Here is a 23,452-nt window from a genome sequence, read left to right on the forward strand (position 1 = left end):
CAGATGGTACGCACTTTAGGTGGTAATATGAGAATGATGGCGGGCTTGTCCTATGCATCATCATTTACATTGCACACTCACGGCACTCTCAGGGCCGTTGCACCAGCTGACATACATCACATCTGGTACTACGTCACGCGACAGTAACAAAACAGAAGAAACAGGCGATAATATAAAAATAATAGCACTTCATGTGAAACATCACTTTTATGCGACGCTCATGACGCACACGCGCGCGTTTGCTTTGTTAGACAAGATATTAGTGAGGAACAGCAGATAAAAAATGCCAAGGAAAGCACAGGAGATGATACCCGAAGATAAATAACGAAAACAAGTCTCAGGTGACAGCATGAATTTCAGGACATACATGTCATGTGCAACTTGATTTACATGCCATGCTCCTGGTGCGTTCGCAGTCAATTTGCTACTTCGATATACACCGAAATTTGTATTGCGTAGTGTGAATGAATGAAGAACATAAATGAAAGGTCGGAACATGCAAACGATGACACACATGTTATGAACAGCATGATTTGCTTTTTGCTGGCTGCTTTGCATTACATCAATTTTCACAATGCGTTGGATCTGCTGTTGTTTTTTTGCTTTAAAGACTGATATATGAGCAAATACTCAAGATGACCGCGTAGTATCGCAGCAAATCAGCCCGCTAAATGCAGTGTTGGCATTCATATATTTGTTTAGGTCAAAGACACCTGTATTGCACCAATCATATGCGCTGAGAACGAAATTACATGCGTTAGTTAACCCTTATTGTTCGCTCTTTAGCTTGTGAGTACCGTATATTGTACCTCGTTCTCACATGTGCTGTCTTTCTGTTAGTATGTTACTGGGCAGTTGTCTATAGCTATCTATGTTGTGTATGCTAGAGTACTTGATGTGCGTAGCAGCAATCGACCATTCTTTAGTAACATAGACGACGTGGCAGTGAGTCATGCAAATGCATACCTGACAAAGTCCAGGACTTGTTCTATACCACTCGGTTCCTTGGCCCCTCTCCTAAACATCAGTGCGCGCGGACACTTGTCGTAGGTGAACCAGTTGCCATGCTCAGCCGACAGTTCTGGCATACCGCTAACATTGTAGATTGTAGAAAAGAACCTGCATGGACCCAATTTCGCGCAACCATATCTTGTAAGAGCAGGACACTGGTAAGTAGCGCGCACTTGCACACAATCCCCCAAAGATTACGTGGATGTAGGACGGTTAACGCTGTACAATACTTGCAGCAGTGACACGGCTATAAAACAACGGACATAGCACGTAAAGTTAATACCACAAGCATTTCGCGACGAATATTGATGAATGTATGTAAAAAATTGGCCCGCTAATTGCAGTGAATGCAGTGGCCCGCTAAATGCAGTGGCGCGCTAAATGCAGTAGAAAAGAACCTGCATGGACCCAATTGCGCGCAACCACATCTTGTAAGAGCAGGACACTGGTAAGGCGCGCACACTTGCACACAATCCACCAAAGAATACGCGGATGTAGAACGGTTAACGCTGTACAATAATTGCAGCATTGACACGCCATTAAAAGAACGGACATAGCACGCAAAGTCAATACCACAAGCATTTCGCGACGAAGATTGACGAATGTATGTAACAATTGGCCCCGTATCTGCATGTTACACTTCAAACGTCGTCGGAAGACGATAGTGTTGCGTATAGAGAGAGTGAACCGAACGTTTGTTTGCTGTTTTGCGCATGAAAATTGATTGGTGAATGGTATTCTGAAGGCGCTGCGTTAAAGTGCCTCGAGCTTGCAGCGGAGGCGAACGAGCGCATCAAGCCACGTCACACGTGAGGCATGAGCACTATCTCGCAGTTAACTGTGAAAATGAAGCGCGTGGCGTGCGCGCCCGTCTCGGAGGTGATGAGGAGTAGAACGCAAGGCGTCGGGTATTTGCAACCACACTGTCGTCTTAGCAAAGCATTGGAAACACTTGCCCTTTCGTGCAAGCGTTGTATGGTCAGCGCAGCGTGACAATTGCCATGGTCCTTACAATTACTTATGTATGTCTCTTCTAGTAAAGACGCACATACAGAATATTGACGTGTTGTTTTGGTGCCTAAGATATGTGCGATAATTTCTTTTTCATTGACTATCGCACAAGTATGAAAGCCGAACTTCCCGCAATAATGATGGGCACTGCGGATGAAGTCAGCCCTTTGGGGCATCGTATGGTGCCTTTTAGAGCACCGTTAGGGCGAGCAGACGGACAAATGTACAGACAGTCAGGCAGACCAAAATGTTTCGTTGAACGTCCGCAAGAACGATTTCGTCTTTATTAACTGCATTAACATCAAGAATTGTAATTGCGCACAGAAAGCGAGGACGGAAAGTAAGCACACACACACATAGCGCCACTTTCAGCGCACTAATACCATTTTTGACCATGGAATATGAACGTTCCAAGATGTCCTCCTTGGTGAACTGCAATAATGTGTTTTGCCTTAGTGAAAGCTTCTTTGTTGCCCTGTGTACCACTACAGTTGTAATGGCTTGCTCACGTGCATGCATTATGTGTATTGCTTATTCACATGACTTCCTCAAAACGAGGACATAGGCGGTAACCCCATCAAGCTGCTTTTGTTTTTTTTCCGTGCAACCACCTTCTTCTTGTTGTTGTGAGAAAAACTGTGAGTAAAGATTCACAACACTACTTTACTGAACCTAGGAAAGTGTGAAAAAAAAGCACACTATCAACCAGCATGCTGCATCTTCCGACATAGGCGCTGTACGGAGTGCAAAGCAGCTGTTTATATGATCTTTCGTGACGCTTGCGCTCACGGGCGAGAGAGTGCTTTTGTTCCTTACGTTCGTCGTTCATGTGGGAAAGAAAACTTTCTCTTTGCAAGGAGGTGGTGTCCTCTTTCTCCAAGCTCCCCTTTACCGCTCTCTTGCTATGCTGTACTATACGCAAAAGACAGTGGTATTGGGTGTGTTGGTATAACATCATAAAGGTTGCTTACCAGCACAAACGACAGAGCATGAGGGGCTCTGTCTCGTCTCTTCTCCTGTCTCCTTCTGCCCTGTCGTTTGCGCTGGTAAGCAACGTTTATGATGTACTATACGATACACGGCACTGCTACGCTTTACTCTTCCTTTCCTTTTTTTATTCCCTTTCACCCTTACATAATCCACTCCCTCCGCTTTCTACCACAATCGGTATTGTGCACTATATTGCCACGTTCCTTTCGTCAAGTTTTGTTATCACCTTGTTACACTACGTTCAGCGCGAACCGTGCCTACGATGTTCGAGAAGCTTTGAGATTGTAGTAGATCGTTTTGTTGAGAGCATGCCTATTTTGTGAACAATAATGATTATGCGAGAACCTACGTATCAACTATCAATAACGCTAGAATATTCGATTGCAAGGATATAAATGCCCAGAAGCTTCGCCGCTTGTCCGTTGATCGACGGAAGATGTTCTGCTTGCCGTTACCAGTGCCAGTGTGTCGCTGTAATCTAACTTTCCTTTTACGTGGCCACAAGCTTGGCCCAAATAAACAGTTTATTATTTAACCCGCACTCTGCTCCCTTAATTCACTTCACCACTCCGTGATATCTGGTGGAGGTGCTTTCCGTTCATGTACTGAGCACCCCTTACCAGTCGAGAAGCAAGCCCTAACCATCAACCAAACATCCCCGCCAACCTCGACCTGCAAACAAGCTGCCGGCAACAAGGACTACTTCCGAAGTACGGGCTCTACTCGATAACAGTCGCATGCCGAAGGCGACCACCACTACTGCGTCAAATATTACAGCCCCTTTACCAACGCCCGCCATAGTCGCAATGTAGCAGCCAAAAGAGCCGCCCATCTTCCCGGGATCTCCATTTTAAAAACTAGAGACCTGGCTCGAAACGTACGACCGAGTGGCAGCCTTGAACCAGTGGGACACGGAAGAAATTCTGCGCCGCGTCTACTTCCACTTAGAAGACTCGGCAAGGACCTAGTTCAAAATTGGGAGTCCGCACTTCGCTCCTGGGATCTCTTTTTGCGGCGCATTTCTGGAAACATTTACTAGCGTTGACCGCAAAAAAAGGACCGCTGCTTTGCTGGAGACCCGGGTATAGCTACCAAATGGAAATATCACCATCTTCACGCGCAGGTTAAGAAGCCGCACCGTTGCAGTTCCGAAGCCAGCCATCGCCACCGTCAACGCCATACCGTCCACCCACCACCCAGCTCGACACTCAGAGGAAAACCGACGCGTGGCGTGCCCCCGAACATCGACCTCTCTGCTACCACTGCGGAGAAGCAAGCCACAGCTACCGTCAGATGAGACTGCGTCGTTTCGTATTAGATGCGCCACGACCACAGCAGGAGGAGACTCCGCGACAACGACGACTACTTCGCAGCAGTCCAGTGGATACCAGGGGGATCTTCCCGTTCGCCGTCACCCGGCTGCCACATGTCGCCCCACCGCCGGCCATATACTGGTACAACCCGGGGCTGGTCTCTTAGCTTTTATCCCGGAAACTACGGGAAGCAACCGCTGTAGTTACGGTTGCTTCCGATGACAACAATGACAACGCCGCGACGGTACTCTCCAAACACCACGCCAACCAGGCAAAGCCCTGACGACGAAACCCCGTCTACTGATGACGACCTGACGACGACCTGACGACGCAACATGGAAGCATCGGAACAAGCCGACGTAGACGTGACCCAGCGTTACTACCGAACTGCAACGCAAGACGACGAACTAGCGACTTCAACGTTCTTATCGACGGCTAGAGTGTGATAGCTCTCGTCGACACTGGAGCTGACTATTCTCTCATCAGTTGAACGTTCACTATGAGAATTAGGTCAAGCACGCCTGGGAAGGTTCTGATATAAGAACAGCTGGAGGCTACCTAGTAACATCGGAGCGAATCTGCACAGCGAGAGTTTGAGTTAACAATCGGATTCACCCCGCAAGCTTTGTAGTAATACAGCGGTGCTCGAGAGATACGACTCTTGGTATGGACTTCTTATGCCTTCATGGTGCAGTCATCAATCTGATATCAGAGTCGATAACGCTATCAACAAAACAAGCCCCCACCGCCGCACACGCCAACCGGGAAGCAGGCCTTGAATGTACTGGAGGATCAAATCACAATTCGCTCTCGATCCAGCATCCACCCTTCTGTCGGATCTCAGAAATCTGCATGCATGCAAGGCGTCGTTGAAAGTGGCCAGGGCTTGTTGATCAACTGCGAGATTTGCGCCGCAAGAGGAATAGCCCAGCTGAGAGAGGGGGAAAGCAGTAGTGATGCTCACAAACTGTAGCAATGATTACAAACACGAGAGGATAGGCAGTACGTTGCCTATTTTGAAGAAATTGTGGAAGCCAACAACGTTATTGCTCTCGCTGCGGTTCTAATGAATCTGCTTCGCCGAATCGAGGTCTCCACGACTCTTCCAAAGCATAAGCAAGAATGGCTGAAAAGCCTGCTCCAGCGATACAAGGACTGCTTTTCATAGTCGTCGAAAATTCGGCAGACACCACTAGCAAAACATCGCACCATAACACAGGAAAGTACCAGATTACTCTGTCAGATCCCGTACAGAGTTTAGACGCGAAAGCGGGAAGCAATAAAAAAACGAGTCGACGAAATGCAATGTGAAGACGTCGTCCAACCTTCCAAGAGTCCATGAGCGTCACCTGTGGTGTTAGTGAAAAAGGATGGCACCCTACGCTTCTGCGTCGGTTATCGTCGCGCGAACAAAATCACGAAGAAGGATGTGTATCCTCTTCCACAGATTGACGACACTTTTGATCGACTTCACAACGCGAGGTATTTTGCGTCAGTGGACCTCAATACCAGCTATTGGCAAATTTAAGTTGACGGAAGAGACTGAGAAAAAGATGACCTTCATAGCACCAGACGTTATCTCCGAATCCGAAGTGATGCCGCTTAATCTTTGCTCGGCCCACAACCTTCGCGCGTTATGGATACTTGGACAGGAAGACATCGTCCTGTGCTTGGACGATGTCATCGTGTTTTCTTTAAGCTTCGATGAACATCTCCTGTTCCTTGAAGCGGTACACAAAGCAATCAAGGACTCGAGACCCACCCTAAAGCCAGAGAATTGCCGCTTTGCGTGTGAAGAATTTATGTTCTTGGGCCACGTGATAAGCAAGTCTGGTGTATGTCCCAACCCGCAGAAGACAAGCGCCATCACTGTAATCCTTTTACCCGCCGACAAGAAAGCCGTCCGTCACTTTTTTTGCCTAGGCACTTAATACAAGTGGTTAGTAGAAAACTTCGCCAGAATCGCCCTACCACTCACTAACATTACTAGAGCCAACATAGAATTCGAGTTGGAAACGCCCCAGCAAGAATCATTTAAAGAACTAAAACGACGCCTGCAGACGCTTCTGTTGCTTGAGCATTTCGATAAATTCGCCGAAACAGAAATCATACCGATGTAACCAGTGTAGGACTCGACGTTATTCTTGTGGAGAGGACTGACAGACAGGAAAGGGTCATCAGTTATGCCAATTGGTCGGTATCAAAGGCGGAGGTCAACTATTCTTAAACAGAAAACGAGAGTCTTGCCATCATTTGGGATACCTCAAAGTATCGCCCCTACCTTTACGGGAAGTCCTTCAAAGCTGTAAGCGAACATCACGCCTTGTGTGGGCTGAAAAACTTGAGAGACCCTTCGGGTTGTCTCGCAAGGTGGAGTCTGAGACTATGAGAATTCGACATTTCTGTCGTTTGAGAGTCCAGAAGAAAGCACACCGACGCCGACTGCGATGCAACACCTTCCTGCTCCTGTACGCACCACCGCAGGATGACCGAGAGATGACTGCTTCGTAGGAACCGTAAGTGCCGTCGACTTCGCTGAACGACAACGAGCCGATCCAAAACTCAGGGGCCTTATAGAGTACCTCGAGGGCAGTGCTGGCGTTGTCCCAAAGGTATTCAAGCGAGCACTGAGGTCGTTTATCATACTAAACATCATCACCATCATCATCATCAGCCTGACTACGTCCACTGCAGGACAAAGGCCTCTCCCATGTTCCGCCAGTTAACCCGGTCCTGTGCTTGCTGCTGCCAATTTACACCCGCAAACTTCTTAATCTCGTCTGCCCACCTAACCTTCTGTCTCCCCCTAACCCACTTCCCTTCTCTGTGAAACCAGTTAGTTACCCTTAATGACCAGAGGTTATCCTGTCTACGTACTACATGCCCGGCCCATGTCCATTTCCTCTTCTTTATTTCAACTATGATATCCTTAACGCCCGTTTGTCCCCTAATTAACCTCTGCTCTCTTCTTGTCTCTTAAGGTTACACCTACCATTTTTCTTTCCATTGCTCGCTGCTTCGTCCGCAATTTAACATGAACCCTCTTTCAAGGTCTCCAGATTTCTGCTCCATAGCTAAGTACCGGCAAGATACAGCTGTTATATACCTTTTTCTTGAGGGATATTGGCAATCTACCTGTCATAATTTGAGAGTGAGTGCCGACTGTACTCCACCCCATTTTTATTCTTCTAGTTACTTAAATCTCGTGGTTAGGATCTGCGGTTATTACCTGCCCTAAGTAGACATAGTCTTTTAAAATTTCACGTGCACTATTACCTATCTCGAAGTGCTGCTCCTTTCCGAGGTTGTTGTACATTACTTTTGTTTTCTGCAGAATAATTTTAAGACCCACCTTTCTGCTCTCTTTGTCTAACTCCGTAATCATGAGTTGCAATTTGTCCCCTGAGTTACTCAGCAATGCAATGTCATCGGCGAAGCGCAGATTACTAAGGTATTCTTCATTAACTCTTATCCCTAACTGTTCCCATTCTAGGCTTCTGAAAACTTCCTGTAAGCACGCGGTAAATAGCATTGGGGAGATTGTGTCCCCCAGCCTTACACCCTTCTTGATTGGTATTCTGTTGCTTTCTTTATGAAGTACTATGGTAGCAGTTGATCCCCTGTAGATTTCTCCCAGAATGTTTATATATACTTCATCTACGCCCTGATTCCGCAGTGTCTGCATGACGGCTGATTTTTCTACTGAATCAAACGCCTTCTCGTAATCTATGAAGGCTATGTATAGTGGCTGGTTACACTCTGAGCATTTCTCTATTACCTGATTGATAATATGAATGTGGTCAATTGTTTGGTAGCCTGTTCGAAATCCTGCTTGTTCCTTTGGTTGATTGAATTGTAATGTTTTTCTTTACTCTGTTAGCATTTACCTTTGTAAATAGCTTGTATACTACAGAGAGGAAGCTGATCGGCCTGTAATTTTTCACGTCCTTGTCATCTATTTTCTTATGTATTAAGAAGATGTTAGCGTTCTTCCAAAACTCTGGTACCCTTTCCGTCAGGAGACACCTTGTAAACAGGGTGGCTAGTTTTTTCAACACAATCTGTCCTCCATCTTTGAGCAGATATGATGTTACCTTACCCTCACCAGTAGCTTTGCCTCTTTGCATGCTCTCCAAAGCTTTTCTGACTTCTTCTATCATTACTGGTGGCGTGTCCTCTGGGTTACTGCTAGTTCTTATAGTATTAAGGTCGTGGTTGTCTCGGCTACTGTACAGATCTCTGTAAAACTCCTCCGATATTTTAACTATCCTATCTATATTGGTAGTTCTTTTGCCTTTTTTGTCCCTTAGTTCTAACATCCGACTTTTGCCTATCCCAAGTTTCCACTTCACTGCTTTGACGCTTCCTCCGTTTTTCAGAGCGTGTTCAATTCTCTCCATGTTATACCTTCTTACATCGCATACTTTACGCCTATTAATCAACTTCGAAAGCTCTGCCAGTTCTATTTTGTCTGTTGTACTTGACAATTTTATGCTTTGACGCTTGCTAATTAGGTTCTTCGTATCCTGAGAAAGCTTTGCAGTATCCTGTCTAATTACCCTGCCTCTAATTTCCACTGCACACTCCGTAATGATACTCGTTAGATTATCATTCTTTGTATCTACGCTAAGGTTGGTTTCCTTACTAAAAGCCGAGTACCTGTTCTGCAGTGACAGTCTGAATTCCTGTACTTTCCCTCTCAGTGATAGCTCATTGATTGGCTTCTTGCGTATCAGTCTCTGTCGTTCCTTCTTCAAGTCTAGGCGAAGTCGAGACCGTACCATTCTATGGTCACTGCGTCGTACCTTGCCAACCACTTCCACATCCTGCACGATTCCTGGGTGTGCAGTCATTATAAAGTCTATTTCGTTCTTATTTTCGCCATTAGAGCTCCTCCATGTCCATTTGCGGTTTTCTCGTTTTCGGTAGAAAGTATTCAAAATCCGCAAATTATTGCGTTCTGCAAATTCTACTAGTAGCTCTCCTCTGGTGTTTCTAGTGCCGATGCATAATCTCCTACTGCCTGGTTTCCAGCCTGCTTCTTCCCTACCTTTGCATTAAAGTCGCCCATCACTATAGTATACTGTGTTTTTGCCTTACTCATTGCTGATTCCACGTCTTCATAGAAGCTTTCAACTGAAGCGTCATCATGGCTGGATGTAGGCGCGTAAGCCTGTACTACCTTCATCTTGTATCTTTTATTCAGTTTAATTACAATACCTACCACCCTTTCATTAATGCTATAGTATTCCTCTATGTTGCCAGCTATGTTTCTGTGAATTAGGAACCCCACTCTCATTTCTCTTCTGTCTGCCAAGCCCCGATAGCAAAGGACGTGCCCACTCTGTAGCACCGTATAGGCCTCATCTGTCCTCCTAACCTCACTGAGCTCTATTATATCTCATTTAACACCCTCTAGCTCCTCGAATAGTACAGCTAGACTTCGCTCACTACATAAGTTTCTAGCGTTAAACGTTGCCAAGTTCAGGTTCCAAAGGCGGCCTGTCGTCCAGAGATTCTTAGCACCCTCTGCTGCGTTGCAGATCTGACCGCCTGCATGGTTAGTTGCTTCGCAGCTGCTGGGAACTGAGGGCCGTGAGTTATTTGACGTATCCATGTGGGAGGTAGTGGCCAGATACTGCAACAGGGTGGCCAATCCTTCTCTGGTGAGGGAGTGTGTTCCCGGCGGTGGTTACCGGTCAGGCCGCACCCCAGGCCTCTTAATGCAGTTCCATCAACACGCGGATTTTTTTTTCCGGTTGGGAAGTGCGCGGCACCGGTATTTGAACCACGGACCCCTTGCATGTGAGGCGAATGCTCTAACCACTACGCCATCACCGCACCCGTGTTGTTATGTTCTAAATGTAGGTTTCAGCGGCGTATGAGTCAAGTTTGTGGTTATTTTTATAAAAATATTTTAATGAAATGAGATTTCTGCTGATTACCCCCTTAATTAAGGGTCTAGAGAGTACGGAGTTGGGCCTCCAATTAGCCTATGGGGTGCTGTTTATTAATATATTAAGCGGACAAAATTTAAATTCGTTTGTGAGGTGATGTTACCAAATTAATTTTTTTAGTGATTAGGCTTAATTTCGGTCACGAAATAGTTCCGGCACTATTACTCCTGTCCTGATGAAACCTGAGCGGCGACAGATCTACAATTAGGGCTTTGCACTGTATGAGTTAGAAGTTTCCCGGTAGGTTATTAGCAAAGTTAAAAGCGATCGTAAGGGGAAAAAACGTGGTTGAAGACTTTGATCTGACAGGTGTACCTTTCTTCCGAGCAGTGAGCCTTCCTCCTCCATTGAGCGAGGGTAAGCAGTGTTCTCCAAAAGAAGAGCTTCTCGGCACGTCGAGCCAAGTACCTTCTCGTCGTGCTTTTCGCATTGCGACCAGAAGTGCTGCAATCCCTGTACGACGACACCACGGCTGGACCCCTGGGTGTTTCCCGCAGGCTCGCCAGAATACAGAAAAATTATTGCTGGTCTCGCCTTGCTGCTGATGTTGCTCGTTACGTAAATGCTTGCCGATATTGTCAGCGACGGGAGACACCAACGACTAAGCCAGCTGGACTTCTACAGCCCATCGAGCCACCACGTGGACCAATCCAGCGAATCAGCATGTTCCTACTAGGGTCATTTCCTGCCTTGACTTCTGGAAACAAATTGATCGTCGACGCTACCGACTACCTCACATGCTATGCCGAGATAGAGGCCCTGCATCATTGCAGGACATCCGAGGAGTAGCCAAGTTCTTTGTTGAAAACTTCGTCCTACGTCACGGTGCGCTGGAGGCCCTCGTCACCGACTGAGCTACGGTCTTTACGGCAGACCTAATTCAGGCTATCCAGAGTTACAGCCTGACAAATCATCGCTGCACCATCACCTGTCATCCACAGACCAATGGACCCACAGAGCGGCTAAACAAGACCATCGCCGACACGCTGACCATGTACGTCGACGTCGAACACAAAACGTAGGGCATGATCCTTCCAAAATAACAATATATATGATCACTTGGGAGACCATAGCCAAAAACTTCGGAAATTTCAACCTTTTCAGGTTCATTGACGTGAACCTAAGTACACTGGCCTCAAGCAGTTTCGCTACCATTGAACCTGGATCACCGCTATCAACGTACAGCATGAATTCCTCGCTGTGCATTTTAATTTTGTTGGCGCGAGTTTGCCCAATACAGAGTTTCAGCTTTTCCAGCCTGACGGCCACCTGCTTGACTGTGATGACCTCGGGAAAGTACGTTCTGGCCTCTCTCCTAACTCTTTCCCTCCTTTTCTTCCTGACATCACTCTACCTTGCTCTCACATATCCCCGCTTTCCGCTCTCTGGCTACACTATAATATACGTAGCTGTGCTGCACATTGATATGTGTATGGTTATACCTGCGTCACGCCAATACACAGTATGAGGTGACAGCATACGATGACAGTATACTTTCTTATATTGATGCGCCTCTTAATATTTATGCGCTGTCAAAAACACGTCAAAATATAGTGGCATAACTCTAAAGCATCCAGTACTACATTCGAAGTAATAAAATTACCGAATGCGTTGTTTTGTGCTATCTTTAGTAATTAGTGGTAATTAGTTTGTAACTAAGTAGTTTATTAACCTACCACCAAACAGCTTGAGTAGTTGCATTGAAAAAAACAATCTACTATTGGACCCACAATGCATGAACACTTTGTTTTCTAGTTGTACTTGTCTCGGGCGAAAAAAAAATACTTTTCACATCGGTCCCGGAACGCGTTATGTCGAACAATTGTCGACAATCGTCAGCAATCGTCGGCTTTGCTTATGTCTTTCTATTTTACTATTCTGACAAGTAAGAATGCTTGTTAATGTTTGCTGCTGCTGTTATTGTTCTGGGAGGTGGGACTAGTCAAGCTGCCTACATGCAGCTTTTATTCCACCATCCTTGTTGTTTAAACATATTTTGATATATGTGGCAATAAAGTTCACTTCACTTCACAGTGGTAGTGTGTCCAGCAAAGTTATCCTCTGCAGAAACACGCAGCGTAATCAAGTTATATGATCACTACTTGTCTACTGAGGAGGCCTGCTCGAATTTGCATTCTAGTTTTAAGCCATTTGACAAAACTCTCGATGCGTGACGTGACATTGGAGGTGGCGTCTCCATTTGTACACACCGTGACTGAAAGGGATGCTGCGTGCGAAGGGCGGTGCTCCCGTAGTGGCGTGAACATATAAAAAAGGTTACAGTTTCACCACAAGGGTGAAGTAAGGAGTCCGATAGCTAAAGTGCAATGTAACAAGAAATAATAGTAATCATCATTAGCCTGACTACGCTAATTGCAGCAAAAATACGTCTCTTATGTTCAATCAATCAACTCGGACCTGTGCTAGCTGCTACCGCTTTCTGCCCGCAAACTTCTTAATCCGCTTGCCTTCCCTTGGAAACAAGTCTATGATCTCTAAGGACCAGCGCTTATTTTATTTTCACGCTGTGTGCCTATCCCATGACCATTTCTTCTTCTTCGTTTTGACCATGATGTCCTTAACACCCGTTTATTTACTGATATGCTCCGCACTCGTCTTGTCCCTTAGGTTACACCTGTCATTTTCCTCTTTATTGCTTGTTGCGTCATCCTCAACTGAAGTTGAACCCCCTTTGTAATTCTCCAGGTTTACGCTTCGTAGGTAAGTACAAGTAAAATGCACCTGTTTTATACCTTCATCTTGAGGGATAGTGGCAATTTACCATTCATGGTTTGAGAGTGCTTGCCGAATGTTCTCCAACCTATTATTCTTCTAGTTACTTCAATCTTGTGGTTAGTCTCCGCATTAACTACCTTTTTTTAAGTAGACGTACATCTCTACGACTTCGAAATTGAAAATTCGAAGTTACAACTTTGAATTGGCTTGCAGCCAACCAATTGGGCTGCAGCCAATTCCTTAAGAATCTGATCTGGCGTAATCCTTAAAAACGCAAGCGTAAGAGAAGGCGGCCGCTCCAGCTACCTACGAGATTCTGGCGCTATTTTTGTTTTTTCTGCTTCAACGTGAAGTAAGCTGTGAAAACAGAGTGCGTAGAGAGGCCTAAGCCGCTTGCTCCACTCAGCCGAGATATTAACACACCTATTCGATCAAGGTTCACAATAGACCCTTTTTTAATTCGCAAGTGTGCTTCTACGCGCTGCATGTTTTCCCAAGTAATCAGGGGACCTGTCATTGTACAAGCGGAGACGTGGTACTAGTTGAACGTGCTTGGCTTTGCCGACTGTGCGTGTTTGTGTAGAAAGAGCCGACTCTACACTTTCCACATCACCGCAAAGCAATTCGCGTTTGATCAGGTTGTTCGCAGTAAGTGACTAGACGCCATAATCGTTCATACTGCACAACAGCAAAGCTAGTTTTGCAATTGTGAAAACTCTCTATTTCTGGAGTGATGCAGGCTTTCTACCGGCACGTTTCATGCTCCTTCACCTTACGGAGCCGGTCGGCGTGCTGCCATTGCTGCATTAACTGCTGTATTGCTGTATGATTTGTCTTTTGGTATGGGCTAGTACAACGGCATCAAACGTAGATAAAATATACAAGCTACAAACTATAGCTATTAGGTATTTAACGAATGTCGACTACTATGCACACACTGATGAACTATATACGTGCTCTAATATTGTACCAATTGACAAACTGTACGAGTTTTCGGTAGCAATAACATACTACTCCTTACTGAAACATATACTACTCCTTACTCTATTCTTCACCTTCAACGATGGGACATTCCATTGTGTACAACTGATTTTGGGCGGCCGATGCTTGCCGCATTGATCCTGCAATGTTTCGCTGTTACTGAATAAACTACTTCCAAAAAATAACCACTAAAATGCAGTGCACGTGTCATCAGGGAAATACTTTTATAGTGACAATCAAGATAATCATTTTTGTGTTCTTTATTATTTTTGTGCAGAAAATTGTTGTTTATGTGTATCAAATGTTTCTGTTTTTTTATATTCTTTATAGTTCAACGAAACATATAGCTAAAGACTGCTCATGTATATTAGGCGTTTGTGCGTAGCATTGTTTACAAACAAATTTCCACTCCTACTGCGCTCCGTTTTTCCATGTTCTTTGTTTTTTTCACCCATGATCGACGTCGTCGTTTCTTCCATGTATCGGGGAGGCTTGGGTCGTCATCAAATGGCAAACGCCACTTTTATTTATATATTTATTTATTTATTTCATTTTCCACATACTGGTAACCATTTGGAGTGGTTTTACAGGAGTGGGAGCAAAAAGAAGAAGCACAAAAAAAACTGCCACATCAAAAGTAACAACTCCGATCGGTCGGAACAGCGTTGCTAAACAAGTACAAGTTAAGAAAAAGAAAACTACAGGTATGAATAAAGTAACAGCGGACGCATTATTAATCTTACCTAATCCTAAAAGTGGGTTGAGAAAAAGGTAACACATTTGTAACAGTTGGTGTAAATAAAATATTGGCACTTAAACCTTATACAAGGGGGCAATCTGCCGTCATCCTTGCGATGAAATAAATTTGAATTTTATTGAATTGAAAACCTGAGTGTCTTGAACCTATCTTAAGAGTCCTCGCGCTACAGAAAAAGCAAACTGGAAGACAGTGAGCAGATAACCAGTCGTAGTTTTTAAGCATTTTACACACATTTCTTGAAACACCCTGTATATAATGCGCATCAATGCAATAACTCATATCATGCCCAGGATTACAATCATGAAAGCATTTACCAATGCGCCAGCATTTGAAACAGGAAATGGTATTTCATACGCTACAAATGAAGTAGAAGCCACTAAAAACCTCTTGCTACCAAGTAGTGGTTGGCGAAGCATTGAACGTCAAAGCGAAAAATTGGAAGGTCACGCACAGAATGGCGAGCAGATCGAAACGTGCCCCACATTTCGCCCGCACAAATGACGCACAAAACGTACTTTTACGTGCAGAATAACGCGAATAAGCGTCTCAGTTGTTACTTCGCTGTGTCAGAAAAGCGCGCTCTTTTCGCGAACGCAGACTGTGCAACAATTGCAGTGACCTTCGTGCGCCCAGCAACTAAAACAGATACGTTCCGGTAAAAGCCGAACACCAGCCAAAACGTACGTTTCTTGCTATCACGAGCTAAGAGCGCGTGTGTGAGCGTCGACCCCAGGCTCTTCACGGGGGAAAGTGCGCGTGGGAGATGAAAGCGTGGCCGCCACGTCGTGACGATGTTGCTACGCGTGCTGATTACGCCATCTTGCTGGTAATGCTCAAAGCACGATAGTTCCCCTCCAAGATGTCCTTCAGCACCGGTAAGTGGTAGGTTCTGGAGTCCTCCCCTACGGTGTCTCTATCATATCGTGGTTCTGGGTCGTAAAACCCCACATAATGTTATTCATATTATAACCCCAGTTTGGCGGTTAACCAAAGAAATAGCAGCGTTCGTGGAAGATCAATTGGCCACCTTAACCGACTATTCGCTTTTGAGCTGTGTGACATCAGCGAGCCGTGGTAGGTTGTAACTGGTGTTAACGCGCCTGTGTGTGATAAGTAGCTCACTTGCTTTCTCTGCCGCTTTTTGTTGTCTTTTGTAAGCGAGGTCGTTCTGTCAACGTGGTTGTTCAGATTATAGTAATTCCGCTTCGATTCGATATATGCGACGGCGCTTCTTCAAAACAAAGCTCGTTTTACCGACGAGACTAGTGGTACTGGACTATGAATTGTAGCCCTATGGGCCCCACCATGCAGAGCTCTGGTGGTGTGTATTGCGGAATCCAGCCTCTATCTTTATGTGTAACTCTGTATACCGTTGTAAATACGTAACAGACCGATAAGGGCTCACGTAATGCTCAGACAAAAAATGAATGATTGAGTGAGTAGCGGTGGTGCAGTTTAGAAGAGCGAGTGGCAATTAAACACTCTCCTGAGTCTATGAATGAGCTCCTTATACTGAAACTTATACACAAATGTGGTAACCTATGACATGAGCTCAACTTGGTTGCTTCGTTTGCTCGACAGTTTTACCAACGTACGTGCATAGCCAGTGCATGAAGGATGCCGACTTACGGAATGTTGTACGAAGCCCAATAGCCTTGATTCTCCACCACGGAGGTTACGTCAGCCGACACGGAGTATCCTCTGCAGAAAAAAATCAACACATCGAACTTTTATTTGTTCACGTCTGAGTTGCGTTACGTGTCTGAGTGTTAGGGCGATGCATCATTTCAATGCAAAATTACTAATATTGCACCTATAGGACAAGCTATTTTCTATAAAAGCAGGATAAAGCTTTAAGAACTGCTTTGCCAAAAACCAGAGTTGAAACTTAATATCGAAAACAGGTCAAATGACGGCGCCCATAGTAAGCCGGAGCAACTGTGCGCTCCCAGGCACCCCATCAGGAAAGCGGAGGAATGAACACGGAGAAATGAACATGGTGATCACTGAGTAAAAGAAGATGTTATGATACAGAAGTGTGTCTCCTGGTTGGCCATAGAAGAAGTGTTTTATAATGTGTAGCCGTCAGTCAGTTCATCATTTCTGAAAGAAGTGCTGATGGTGCCATGCAAGCAACGAAGAGTTTAGTGTCGCCAAAATAAGACTCCCCTGAACGTCAAAGGAAAACTACTTCTTCACCGCCACAGCCAAGGCTTGCCACTGGGGACTTCTTTACTGCAAACAGGTTATTGTACGACCATGCCTGGGGACAAAAATTTCAGGTTGGCTGTATAAATACATTGTATCTGTCGCAACTTAGATTATCTATTGTTAAGTATCTACTAGTGGTATTATTTATTATTTAGGGTTAAAATAGCAAGTAAATGATAAACATTTTTCGCAACCTTGTATCTGGTGTAGCCTTATGCGTGCTCAGTATATATATATATATATATATATATATATATATAAGGGAAAGAAGTGTATACCTAAGGGTGCGGTTTTCCGTGTTTTGACACAATATTAATGAGATCTAACAGACACACACACACACACACACACACACACACATATATATATATATATATATATATATATATATATATATATATATATATATATATATTGAACGTTTTCAGATGGTGGACCAGCCTTCGTCCGAATAATGTGACGAGAATTCATACGTGGCTTTAAAAACTCATTTTAATAACAGGTCCGCGCCATCTGAGCTGGTTAGCATTACAATGCGCATCATAAAGGATACCTGTCTATCGAGCCCTACATCCCAGCTTTGAGGGTTCAAGACTCACAGCAAGCCACATCCGCCAGCTTTTCCCCAAGAGAATTCTTGACGCCATGTCGTCCTGGTGTGACCACTCGACAGAACAGCCCCCGAGCTCCCCGAAACAGACTTCAAGATCCAGAGACAGAATGTCAACCTACGTTCGGAACTGCAACACTCCGAACAAACCAGCCGCAAGAAGCCCGTGACTACAGGACTTCTCCGGTTCTCAAAATTTGAGTACTGTTTCGGCATGCTTTCTGAAGTACCGGCTGATGGTTGAAAAACGCATTTGCGTGGAATTACATGTTTGGTGCCTCAGGCAATATGTAAATACTTCCGAAATTCACGAAGGTGTTAGGCTTTATGTAAACCCTGCTACCTCTGAACTGTCAACCGCAAAGAAGCTTAGGCAAAGAAGATATGCTGAGAAATGCTTCATTTGAGCTTATTGGCATTATCATAAATCACTATAAAACGTCAATTGGTAAGCTTTTGAAAGAAGAAACTACCCTATCTAGGCAGCAAATTTGTTGAGTGGACATGAGAAAAGAAAGGTAGACGCCCTAGGCAAAATAAAAGCTCGGAAACTATTGTGGGCTGATGCTCCAGCAGCATTCTACATGACTAAGATTAGGAGTTCGCCATTTACTTTTTTACGAACACTTAAAACATTGCCGAAGATAAGCCAACAGGACGCCAATGCAGTCAACATTTTTGACGTTACATTCCTCCCAGCAGAGGAATGGGTTCTTTCAAAAGGCCTAAATTTTTGTCCAACTTCTGGCGGCCATGACGAATTTCAGTTGATGAAGAATATATATGTTTCGCTCGGAATCTCAGGCTAAAGGAGTGTTTTCACGACCATGCTAGCAACTAGGAAGCTCGCCCGGCTATACCCTCCATGACACAATGGATGCCCGCCTCGCAAAGAAGATAAGTGCCAAGACCTTTACATCAAAGCTGTCTCGCGTGACATGCTCTACGCTTAAAAAACGCGTAGTCCGTTCCAAAAAAAAATCGTTCTACCAGAACATTTGACGCTCTCAAAATTTTGAATGCACGTGATGATACTGTCATAAAACCAGCAGACAAAGGCAGCTCGATTGTGATAACGGGCAAAGAAAGTTACATAAAAGAAGCCGTATTAGAGTTATCTGACACTGCTTTAGAATAACTTCCCGTTATCCTACCACTGACTTCTTTGTCATCATAAAAGATACCATTAAAGCATTGGTAAAAAAGAAAAGAGTCCACGATAAGACAGAACGCCGCCTCATTTCGCTTATTCCTTTTGCCGGAATGTTTTAACTGCTACCAAAGATACACAAGTCAGCAAATCCAGGCCGTTCCATTGTTTTATCCATTCGAACAGTATTAGAAAACATATCTTGTTACGTAGAGAGTTGCATAAAATTTCTTCCGCCCACATTCGCTTCCTTTGTTAAGGGTACGAATGATTTTCTCATTGGAATATCGCAACTAGAAGTGTCTAATGATTCACTTCTGGGGACGATGAACGTCATCTCCTTCTACACTAAAATCCCCCTCAAGGACGGTATACAGGCTGTTCTATATTCATATGACCACCTCGAATCTGACAAGCTAATTGACACGTCAACTCGTGAAACACTGCTGAAGCTAATTGTCGAGTTAATAACGTCGAATTACATGACTCTCATTACGTACAGATCAGTGGAACATTGATGGGGACAAAGATAGGCTCTACATACGCAAACATCTTCATGGGAGTGCTCGAAGACTCGTTTCTTTAAGGGTGTGCCAATAAAGTCTGTGCACTTCAAACGCTGCATCGATGACATATTTTTTTATTTGGACACATGGTGAAACCAAACTTCTAAACACTATAGCGAAATTCAACCATGTACATCCCGGTATAACATTCTCCTATACTCACTCACCCTTGTCTGTAGCTTTCCTCAACGTCACGACTACCATTTCCCATGGACACCTAATTACGAAGCTTTTTAAAAAGCCAACGGTAATCACCAGACCCTTTATTTTGAAAGTAGCCACGTGCGCCATTTGAAAACTGGAATTCTATATAGCCATGCACAGTGCTTTAGGCGCATATGCTCCGAAGATCAAGATTTTAATTCCTGCCGCCATCATCTGAAGAAGCTTCTTAAGTGAAAATATCCAGAAACAATTATTGACAACGCCATTCTCCGAGCCAGAGGACGCGATTGAATAGACTGTTTAAAAGGTAGCATAAAAAGCAACGGGCTGCAGTAAGCCAATTTGGTGCTAAAACGCTCAGCGTGCATCTCCAAAGTTCAAGGTATACTGCTTAACCATTACAACATCCTCCCCCAAAGCGACAGACTAAAAGCGGTCTTTCCTGAGCCCCCTCGATTAGTGTAAAGGTGCTCAAAAAACATAGGTCGCATCCTGACGTCATGTAAAAGTGATACCACTCACCATACTGGTTATAGCTGCTGCAACAAACCGCGTTGTAAAGTTTGTTTCCATATAGAACCGTCATTTACGGCCACCAGCACATCTAACCAACTCATTTTCACAATTAAGGGCAGCTTTAATTGGGATTCATTCATTGTAGTGTATTTGCTTTAGTATGGCACCTGCCACTTGCAATACACAAGCCACACTGAAACCCCGTTCAGAATACGTTTTAACAATCACAGATCGCATGCTAAAACCCAACCAAACCTTTCATTATCAAAACATGTGAATATGCCCGGCCACTCATTTAGTAACCTTAATGTCACAAAACTAGAATCGGGATTTCACACCAGCCATGATCGTGAACTACACGAATCATATCTCATTCATAAATTTAACGATGTTTCCGCTGGAGTCAAAGAAAAAAAAGGAAAACTGACCTGTCTTTCAGAAGATTAAGAGCAATGATGCACTGGTTTCACATTGTACCACCTAAAACACGCCTTCTTTGTTTGCCCCTTTTGCTTTTTTTCAAATTCATCTACATTTTTGAAAAATTTATCTTCAATCATTTCACAGTGGCTTCAATTATACGATCACATTTTGCTGAGATATTCTTCTACTACCATGCAATGTAATTACACAACACTGTGCTTCTACATCTTTTAACTACATGTAGGAATTTTACCACGTCACAATAGATGCAAGGGAATCCTCAACCATGTCTTCAGTGTGTGTGTGTCCTTCTGCTTGTTTCTTTTTTTCTTTTTTTTCTTTTTTTTCTGAAGCACGTGAGACATTATGGTGCGCATTGTAATCGTAACCGGCGCAGATGGCGCTGACCTGTTATTGAAAGGAGCTTTTAAAGCCATGTATGAATTCTTGTCACATTATATCTGACGACGGCTGGTCTACCAGCTGAAAACGCTAAGTAAAGACGCTTCCGTGAAAGTTTCGTCGTCTTTCTTGCATACAATACGTCGGGTCCAGCGTGAATGACCTTCAAAGAATCTGGTATATATATATATATATATATATATATATATATATATATATATATATATATATATATATATATATATATATATATATATATATATATATATATATATATATATATATATATATATATATATATATATATATATATATATGAGATCTAACAGACAGTAATGCCAAGTGCCAAGGAATGTACAGGAGAAGTTATTAGAACCAGTAGAATTTAATTAAGAAGAAAGAAAAGTGGATGGAAAAATAACCAGCCGTGAGCAGGAATTGAACCTACGACCTTCGAATAACGCGTTCGATGCTCTAACCATTGAGCTACCACAGCAGCCTCTGTGGTACGAGAGGCCGCTTTGGTAGCCCTTATTCGAAGGTCGTAGGTTTGATTCCTGCTCACGGCTTGTTATTTTTTAATCCACTTTTCATTCTTCTTATTTACTTTCCATTGGGTCTAATAACTTCCCCTGTACATTCCTTGGCATTATCGTCTGTCAGATCTCATTAATATTGTGTCAAAACACGGAAAAACGAGCCTTTTGGTATACACTTCTTTTCCTTATATATATATATATATATATATATATATATATATATATATATATATATATATATATATATATATATACTGATGAAAAGAAGTGTATACTTAAGGGCTCGTTTTCCCGCGTTCTGACACGATAATAATGAGATCTGACAGACAATAATGCCAAGGAGTGTATAGGGGAAGTTATTAAACCAATATAAATGTAAATGTGAAGAAAGAAAAGTGGGTGAAAAGGTAACTTGCCATGAGCAGAAACCGAACCTGCGACCTTGGAATAATGCAGGTTCGGTTCCTGCTCACGGCAAGTTATCTTTTCACCCACTATTCTCTCATCACAGTTACACTTATATTGGTTTATTAACTTCCCCTATACACTCCTTGGCATTATTGTCTGTTATATCTCAATAATATTGTGTCAAAACACACATATATATAAAGTGTATGCGCAGTTGTAGACCTAGCTCTAAGAAATCGCCGGTGTTGGTTATGAAACCTCAATTCTGACTCTTTCAGCGGGACGCCACTTGGGGCCAAATTATATGTATATTGTTTCGAAGGTATGGCATTACAAAAACTACGCTATGATTGTGAGGGATGCCGCGAGGAAGCGCTCTGGAAATTCGGACCACCTAGTGTTCTTAACAGAACTCCATCGAAATGTTGGCCTTGCGTGGGCGATCCGGTACCGTGATCTTGGTACCGTGATCAGCAGTCGAGCACCAGATCCTGGTCAAGAAATATTCGGCCACCTTGCCGTGGTGCGTATATTTGTGGAGCTGTACAGCTGCACAGCCCCACTCAAAGAAATGGTGAAAACTACAACAATCAACAAGTAGTTGACTTGCCGCTACATTAATCCCTCCATGAGTATCCATACTGAAGAAACAAATAGGTCAGCTTGGAAGACTTTCATATCTCACGACGAACAAATTCTGAGAGTGCCCTTGAAATGGTCATTACACTAAGCTCTGACAGCGCTAAAAATGTGCACGCATAGCTGCTCTCACCTAGAAAACGTTTTTGCGGGTCAAATATGAAAGAAAGGGCACTGCATAACACTTGATTTGATTCTACTCCTTTGTGTCAGTTGTCCTGTTATATATCATATCGGCCACAGAACACGCCAAAAAAATTTAAATTTGAACTTACGGCAGCTCTTCGTGATACCACACAAAATCTTGCGGCAGTTTCTTCATTCTTGGCTTGAACAAGTTGTAGTCAATTACGGTCCATTGACTATTTCCCCTGTAAAGAAGTAAAAAAGGGTTGAACAAACTTGACTTAGGTGCCTGCAGAGTAGCAAACTCCTACTGATGGTGAGAGTTCATCAAGCTGTACACTCTAAGGCAAAATTACCCAAAAAACGAGTAACGGAGCCCAATAGGCGCGCGATTAACGGAGAGAGCATTGAGGAGCAACCACGGAGGGAAGCGTGCCGCGGGAAACCAAGGGATGAACCGCCCGGGAATCGCAGGCAGTGCGAAATGCGTTGTGAAGGTGACCTGCCCTCCTTCTCCTCCTCTGCTGGCCCAGTCTTTCCCCGTATTTTGCCGGCGACGGTTAGCGTTGCGTCGCACTCGGAGTGCTTGACCACGGCCGCCTGGATTTGACGATCTAAGAATTACGACGTAGTGCTTGTGTATACGCTTGAATGAGCGTGGGCTGCAGCTTTTGCGTTTCGTTGCACCCATGAAGTCTAGAGCAAGTGTCGACACGTCACCACGCCGCGCTGTATATCTCTGGCTTCAAGATAGTCACAACGAACACACGACAGCAACAGTAGGGAAGGCCAATATGGCGGCCGAGAAGATAACAGATCTATTGGATATATACTTCAGTTCGACTCAGGGCGGAAAACAGCGCTCGATTCTAAGGTAAGTAGGTTATCATTAGTTATTCTACTCTACTTGTCACGCTTGCTGGCAACGGGCTCGGTCG

The 23,452-nt window shown here is 44.1% G+C and overlaps 1 protein-coding gene across 7 annotated transcripts in view; it reads right to left on the reverse strand.

Annotated features, from left to right (window-relative positions):
* LOC119166688 (putative phospholipase B-like 2) overlaps positions 1-23,452 on the reverse strand; it is a 351,547-nt gene that overhangs the window by 61,863 nt on the left and 266,232 nt on the right. For all 7 annotated transcript variants that reach the window (XR_012888461.1, XR_012888460.1, XM_075882399.1 and 4 more), the window contains 3 exons: positions 22,664-22,759; positions 16,389-16,460; positions 967-1,119 (listed from right to left, as the gene is read on the reverse strand). Coding sequence is in view for 5 of the 7 variants with exons in the window: in XM_075882399.1 (XP_075738514.1) it covers positions 967-1,119; positions 16,389-16,460; positions 22,664-22,759 (321 nt within the window). In the remaining 2 variants the exon portion in view is untranslated. The remainder of the gene's footprint in view (positions 1-966; positions 1,120-16,388; positions 16,461-22,663; positions 22,760-23,452) is intronic.

The sequence above is a fragment of the Rhipicephalus microplus genome, unplaced genomic scaffold (genome assembly GCF_043290135.1).
Source record: "Rhipicephalus microplus isolate Deutch F79 unplaced genomic scaffold, USDA_Rmic scaffold_12, whole genome shotgun sequence".
NCBI classification, from domain to species: domain Eukaryota; kingdom Metazoa; phylum Arthropoda; class Arachnida; order Ixodida; family Ixodidae; genus Rhipicephalus; species Rhipicephalus microplus.